Raw genomic sequence first — 8112 nt, 5'->3', positions numbered from 1 at the left:
CAAGTATCGACCTTGACGCGTGACCTTGTGATTGCGTTATGCAGCATCCGCCACTGGAGTTTCTATGATGCTAACTTCTCGTTACTGACTACTTAAGAAAATGCCAATTGCATGATACGTTTTCATTAATTGCTTCAAAACATTATCAGTAATACAATATGTGTCTTGAGTTGACAATATTTAGTACATAGTCAAGTTTGTTTACTGCAAAATATTTTTGAAATATTTTGAAATACTTTATTTATTTTTTGCCCTTTTTCTTCTTTTTCTGTGCTTCTGGCCATGGAAAACCTCTGCGGAAAAGTAGATCCTGCACGTTGTGACATGTGGAGTAGGCGTTTTCCATAGCCGCTTCAGTGAATATATCCACGCTGCATTTCGAACTTTTGAGGCGGCCCCCTTTTCTTACCGACTTTTTAGATTTTCCGGTTGATTTTCCTTTTTTATTATCGGCAGGCGCTTTGGATGCTTTCGATTTTGCCTTTTTCTTTTTACCACCCATCGTAATCACGGATATTACAATTATATTTGTAAATATCGATCTAACAACTCAGCATTGATTAACAAGGCAACAAAGATGGTCGTAAAACAAAGATTTAATAAATTTTATTTCTGCCCCAATCTAGTTATTGTATATTCATAATTAACGTTGTTTAACAATAAATTGGAGTTTGTTCTAAAATATTTGTTACAATCAAAACTTCGTGCAAAACAACAAATGAATTCTGTTGTTGTAGGCAATCCAACATACACCAACGTAAGCAAAACTTTGTCCAACAATTTTAAATCCAATTGAGAAGCATTGCCCATCCAACCTCACCGTCACACCGCAATTCCAAACCGAATTTTCCGCAATTAGAATACCGCGAGAAATCAGAATAAGTCACGTTTATCAAAAGTTGTGTTTCTTCCTTGCACATTTTGCCTCCACATTCTGCATTCTGCACAAGTTGTCAACCGAAAAGCATGTGCTAAAAATTAGACTGTTTGGCTCCCGGGCTGTTTTCTACGATCGCTGATAGTCTGATAGTGCTGATATTACGCTCGGTAACAACGTGTGAATAGCCTCAACGCATTTCTATCCGTTCGCGCTCGCAGTTCCTAATCACATCGAGATCATTCTCTGCTCGAGCGGCAAGCGAATTTCATTTTAAATAAGTGAGGTTAACATTAATACACAATCTATGATTCAGTAAGTGCACATTTCTACATTTTTGCCATTAATTATGTATTTTCAATTGTTCGGCGAGTTTTCAGTTTTTGCTATATAATTTTTTGTTTTATGTGCAGGTTAGTGCTTGAAAATGGATGAGATGAAAGATAGAATTCCAGACTATCCATTTGAAGTGGGGTCTTCTATGGAAAGTCTCAAGGAGAAGCTGGAACAGTTTATCAGTTCAAATTCATTTTCAGAGAAGCAGAAAATTCTTAATGAAGTAAGTGTTGTTTTAATATATAAAAAATAATATTTTTTTAAATTATTGACACATGTTGCCATAACCAGGAAAATTTTTATTTTATGAATTAAATTTCTTTAAGTTTTCATATTTAAATTTTTATTTAATTATGTACAAAATGATGAAAAGTGATGGTAGGATATTTACATAAGAAAAGCTTTAGTTACTCATTATTTATGTATTTGCAATTAAAACAGTGTATAGTAATATGTTAGTCATATTACTATAAATAGAAAATGATTTATTTTCCAAAAGCACTGAGACAATTGGATCCGAAAGTAGAATTGACATGCAAAATAAAATTAAAACATTTAAGCCTTAACATGAAATTTATTTATTTTTTAAATGAAAAGTCCTTAAAAATGGGTACAAAATTTCATGATGATTAGTTGAGTGGTTTCCGCGTGAAAGCGTAGCAAACAAACAATCCCACTTCCGGATTAATAATATTAATAAGGATGTAATTTTGCAGTTAGCTGAGCGCTTAAAAACCCCTGAAGAGGTAGAATGTGTGGTGATGATGATATGCCACATATACCTGTGGACAACATCGAAACATCCAATAAAGAAGACATGTGCTCGAATACTGTCATCCCTGGATCCTGAGTTGGTAAAAGATAAGTTGTCAATTCAGATAAAGCATTTTATCGCCAAGCTGGACAGGCTTGAGGAGGACGTTGATGAAGATGACAATGACATGTTGGATTTTGAGACTGAGAAGCGCAGGAATACTTTTCTTATTATTCTACAAGGTTTATTCGGCACTTTTCCGCCTGGCGTTGAGGCTCTCAATAAAATCATCGACATCGTCTTTTTATTCGCGTATGACGTGTTTTTAAGCATTTTTTCTTTTTTTGAGTAAGTTATCGACAATATTATTAACAGATATGTGTTTTAATTCTGATTCTTTCTTGTTTATCTTTTGTTTTAGATCGGGAACAGTTCCGCTGGAACTTGCGCAGCAGCTGATGTACAGCACGGTTAAATTTCTCGATACTCTGCTGCACAATTGTGATACTAGTATTCATCTTTCGAAGGAAAGTCAGACGCTGCTGGTGAAGTGCTACAAGGCGATTCGTAATGAGAAACTCGCGTTCAACACGAAGGCACATTGCGGCGCGTTATTAGTGATGGCTGTTGTTCAATTCCCTGATAATATAGAACAAGTAGGTTGAGTTTGTTTCTACGCATGCGCAAGTTGAGTATGTTTGTTTTATAGGAAGAACTGAATAATTTAGCGTCTTCCTTAAATATTCCGTCCATCAAACCGGAGGATAATCTACTGACAGTGATGCTGCAGTCATGCGAAGATTGTTACACCACGCGTATCTGCATCTTTTCTGGAATTGTGCATACTTGTCCTTTGCACGTAATGTCAAAATATATGGTGGATGAAACGCCGGTGGCGATCTATATCTTCAAAAAAATGTTGGAAATCGCCATGGTGTAAGTAAACATATAACCAAATTTGTTTTCTGTGCTTAAATTAACATAGGCAACCATATGATCAATATAATACTTAGTTTTTTTTGTTTTTTATCTAGACGAACCAGCATCGCACCAGAAATACTTGAAATCAGTCGCACGCTAATTTCGCTCTCGCCGCTCATCTCTAAAATAAAGATTGAACATCTCACTGATATAATTCAAGGCTGCTGGGACTACATTTCTGTGCACTGGGATCACTTTGTCGACGCTGTTCGCAGTGATGCACAAAAACTTCTTAAGACTGTTATTACCCTCACGCTGGATTCAAACGACAGCGATAATATCGCGCATTCGGTAGAAGCCCAGCCTGCTGCATTCAATGAATACCAACAGATGTTTGCTAGTGCTATTTCGGAGATCATCCATGGGCAGAATCCTAACTACAAAGCATTGCCGCATATAGCTTCAACGATTAAGGTACAAATTCTTATGAAATCTTTTCCGAACCTACCGCAGAGTTTGTTGAATGCGTTGGATAATCCCAGTGTTGCCCAAGATGTAAGTTGCTCAAGTCTTACGAACTCATAAACCGTAAGTCACCGTTTAATTTTGTTAGGTCTGTGTAGCGTATGAGAGATTAATGGAACAACACAAAAAAGAAATGGGAGAGTCGTGGATCCACGTTTGGGTGGAACCACTATTGCCTTTCAAGCATCCGGAAGCTGTTCTTGTATATATTTTAAAGATTTTTAACAGTGCTTTCAAGTTGAATCCGTCGGTGTTGTTACTAATGGATCGTGAAACGTTTACCGATGCCGAATACCGCGCTGTGTTGAGTTGTATTATCAAAGCAAGGAAAACTAATGTCAAACTGGAGAATATTTTAAATGTGCTGACTAGCAAATCATGCAATGGGGCAAACATTTTGAGTAAAAAACACATTCAGATGTTGACCTGTCATCAATCGGCTGAGGTAAACCTAATTGAATCACATAAACATCATAGAACTAATGTTGAAATTGTTATAGATTCGAATATTAGTTTTAACTTTACTAGTTGAATGCCAAAAGTCAACGGAAATGTTCCTTCCTGAAGACTTCAAATTATTGATGATATTCTTCCGTTTCCATGCATCGTCATCCCTACCGAATTTTCGACAAAACATGCTTGCTCTATATAAAAAAGCGTTCAATCGATTTAAGGACTCCTTCTATGTAATTCAAAGATCAATTCGCAATGAAGAAGCACGTGGTGAGAACGCGGACGCTGATAAGTTAACGCCACTCAAGGAAAACGAAAATCAGTACAAAGATTTTATCGTTACATTTTTTCATCAGCAACTCATACGAGGATTGTTTAATCAAGTTGATTTCGGAAAGCGGGCGATGTGCTTGGAGCTCCTGCTACATCTGAAAACTTGTCTGAGTGAGGAACTATACAAAGCTCAATGGTATCCAGATTATATGTACATGTTATTTGCCGCGTTCAATGACACCTACGAATCGAACTTGGTAATGTTGAAGAATCTACTTTTGGGATTGCCTCCAGAAATTGTTTTTCGGAAAGTATGTGCAGCAATTGATTCATATTATTCGTGCCTTTTTATTGAAATATTTTTGTTTATGGTCATTTTGAGGATTTGGAACCAGTTTTTATCAAACCATTCACCCAAGTTGGCTTCGATGTCAAATCCAACGTGACGACGTCAGCAACATACGCCATCTTAGTTCATATTCGATCACCAAACGCGTTAGAAATAATCAAAAAGGCGTATAACATTGAGGGGGAAGAAACAGATGAGTGTCCGGCCTTATTGGTATATCGGCAACTATCGAAACAGATTAGCAATGAGCTTCGTACTGTCAGGAAGGATGTAAATATGGCCGCTAAGTACGCACCAGTATACGGAATTTTGTTTGTCATGCGACACCTAATCCGCGAGGAAGAACTTGAGTGAGTGATAATGACAATGAAATTGTTTATATTGTTATTTACATATTTATGCTTTACGAAATTAGCACACAGCACCCCGAGATCCTTCCGAAGTTGGTCACTCAGTGCTTGACCATTGTGGAAATGGCTCTACCGGTAGTTAACTCTGCAGCGCCAGAGGGTTACAATCCGAGCAATGAGGACTATGAACGTGCGGATGTAACACCGCAACTTGTGCTTCACTACGCGTGGAGAACCATCAAGGAGGTCTCTCTGTTGTTTGGCGAGCTGCGCATCAATAGTCCAAATATTAAAGATATACTAGTTAAAGAAAATATTCTATTGAAAATGACAAAGTATTTTATGAATTTATTCGAGTTTGCCAAGCATCGAGGGGCGTACGAACAAGGTTATGTAGGTTTCTCTAAATTCACCGAAAAACTGTGGAAGTAAGTCTTTTTTATCTCCAAAATTGAAACTGTTTAATTAATATTTTATTCTTACTACTCTTAGTTCGAAATGTCGATGGTGTGAATTCCCAGAACGATGGCTAGAGAAAGCAATGGAATTGATTACATCAAATAGTTCAAAATTATGCGCAACTAGACGCAGCGCTGGTTTCCCCTTTTTGATTCAAAGCATTCTTGTGACTGAACCAAAACGTAGGGCGAACGAAAGTTTCCACTACTGTATGCAATATCTCCTTAAAGTGGCTGAAAATTACGCAGAGGATAATCAAACTTCATCGCTTCATAGTATGAATATTCTGCGGGCGCTGTATAGACATAATCAATTGGGGAGGTGGTCGCGTCGTATGTGAGCAAAGGTGTAATGATTTCTATCACACGATTTAGTCATTCGGAATGGGCGGTGAGTAAAAATCCGCAAAAATAAATAAATTAGAAATCATTTTATATTTACTTGATATATAGATACGAAATTCAGCGACACTGATGTTTGGCGCACTAATAATGCGCATATTTGGCGTGCAGCGTCTTAAGGATTATGAGGACGTCAGTATCAAGAATCGCCTGCCGTTTAAAGTCTTCAAGTCGCGTTATCCGGACTTGTACAAGTTTCTTTTTGAGAAGTTGGAGGAGTACGTGGCGGATGGAAAAGAGAATGTTTCAATGTATCCTGTCCTTGTGATTTTAGGTAGACTTTATTTAACTTTTGATAGTAAACAGGACGATAAGGTAAGTTTATTTCTACTCTTTCAATAAATCTTCAAGTTTTAAATACAAAACTTGTTTGCGATTTTCCAGTTAGCACAACATTTAGAAACATTGATCAAAGCCACTACACGAACAATTTATAAAATCCGCGAGTTGGCTGTTTCAGCAACTGTAACATTTGAGTCATTCTTGAATCGAAATATTCGCGCGGATAAAACTACGAATAATGAAATCCACGCCTACCTCTTGCGCCTGAAATACCACGTCAGGACACCGAATATTTTCGTTAACAAACTCAGCCTCAGTTACTTTAAACCGCTGTTGATATTGATTAGCGATGCTGGACGAGGCATATCACAAACTTGTAGCACGACGCTGATGGATATTCTCATAGAATTCCTTAAAACCTATGAATATAAGGATGAAGATCTCGAAACGTACAAAGAACTTCTCGGGCATTTACACTATAAGGTTGAAACTACGATTTCGACGTGTTGCCGATTTCAACAGACGAAGTTCACGCTTTATTTACATGTGATAATGAAAATTCCACAAGGTCAATGGTACTCGCGGACTTTCATCGCGAAAGCACTACTGCAAGCGCTATCAAGTCGAAATGAAGATTTGAACATCTTCGCGTTAAACTGTATTCGCTACATCAGCACCGATAAGATCCAGGAGCCCGAATCAAAAGAGTTGGAGTATGAGTTTGTTAAATCGTTATCGCCGCAGACGAAGAGTTTATTAAATTGTATCATCAGAGTGCATCTGATTAAACGACGCACGTTTATGGATTTGTTTGATATTTTACGAAGCAGAAGTCGGCTGTATGGACTAAAGGTGTGCCAAGTGTTGTATAATTATCCGTCGATTGTTTGTACTATAAGACCACTAGCGGTGCCTGTGCGATTGAGCCATCAGATTATCTTGGATTATTTGGATCGGCAGGCGACATGTATTAATTCGGAAATGTTTGTGGCTATTATGGGGTTGATTAGCAAATTTGTTGCTGGTAGTAATGAGATACTGGATCTGGGGGATTTGATTGAACATATGATCGAGTATGGAGGTGATGATAGCACTATGGAGGAGCGACTGGCTATTGCCAACTTTTTACTTAACAATACCAACCTGTTGGTGAATACCGACGGCCTGCCAGGTAAAAAGATCAAAATTTTACATTATTGTGTTTGCTTTATTTTTTATTCGTAGAAGACCTACGATTGAAACTATGGCAGCTCTATCTCGATTTGATCCAGGATGACGAATTTGTCGTTCGGGATTTCTGCACTCAGATTACGCACCGAGTCCTCAGTGCGGTCAACAGTAAAGAAGTAAATGAGTAAGTCGGAAATTATTTTTGTATACAATGCGCTGCCATTTTGAATTTTTGCAAGGTGCTATAAGAAAAAATTTCCTGTTACGCCCGAACGTCTCCACGTGGATATGCTAGCAAAGTTGCCCTATTTTCTGGGTATTAACGAAGCGTTGAAAGTCTACGTGTCTTTATGCCTGCAATTTGATGAAGCTTATGAGTATACCGATGAGAAGACAATCTACGATAAGCAGCGCCCTCACAACTTCAAAGAATCGCGGCAGTTTGCGCCGCTTGCTAAGAATTATTTAACGGCGTATCTTTGGAAACTGGAGGAGGGTCTGAGTTACGAGGACAAGTCGATTTTCATCGAGGAACATTTTCTGTTGGTGGTCACGCGCCTCGTGAACTTTATCATCAACCAGGATGACACGGAGGATCGTTCCTTGTGTGTAGCGGTGCTCACTCGGTTCGCGCGGTACCTGGAACGTGTGAAGGTAGGAACCGTAACTGCCGAACAGATTCTAGACAATTTCGTGATTGCGTTCAAAGCAGCCGAAGCTGGGGAGCGTGAGTTAAACAAAACTATGTGTGCATGTGTCACCGAGGTGAGTCAATTCCTTTCGTTCGTGTTGTTCTCGCGACATGTTAATCCAATCCGCAGGGATCTGGACGAATGCAAGTGTGATAATTTGTAAAGTTTACCGGTGCAAAATTTCTATTCGTTAAAAAATGTTAACAGTTTTTTGCAAACGCATTATTGAGAAACAATAAACTTTTTATATGTTTCAATACGCAACTGTTA

General features: G+C 38.2%; 1 protein-coding gene across 1 annotated transcript; it reads left to right on the top strand.

The window, feature by feature from the left end:
* Nucleotides 1–772: 772 nt before the first annotated feature.
* Nucleotides 773–8099, top strand: LOC135801353 (uncharacterized). The gene is given in 16 exon segments (XM_065314807.1): nucleotides 773–1192; nucleotides 1291–1436; nucleotides 1930–2315; nucleotides 2389–2623; nucleotides 2677–2903; nucleotides 3002–3443; nucleotides 3502–3858; nucleotides 3914–4450; nucleotides 4522–4838; nucleotides 4904–5266; nucleotides 5331–5614; nucleotides 5617–5687; nucleotides 5750–6013; nucleotides 6083–7151; nucleotides 7205–7334; nucleotides 7390–8099. Coding segments are annotated over 15 exon segments (5430 nt in total). The 5' UTR covers nucleotides 773–1192; nucleotides 1291–1304; the 3' UTR covers nucleotides 8006–8099.
* The last annotated feature ends 13 nt before the right edge of the window (nucleotides 8100–8112 follow it).

This window comes from Atheta coriaria, unplaced genomic scaffold, assembly GCF_025399875.1.
Source record: "Atheta coriaria isolate IRGN ID8LTWV9N9 unplaced genomic scaffold, Caltech_Dcor_3.1 hic_scaffold_10_pilon, whole genome shotgun sequence".
Taxonomy (NCBI): Eukaryota; Metazoa; Arthropoda; class Insecta; order Coleoptera; family Staphylinidae; genus Dalotia; species Dalotia coriaria.
The sequence above is the reverse complement of the archived record's forward strand: the minus strand, read 5'-3'. Positions and strand labels throughout refer to the sequence as shown.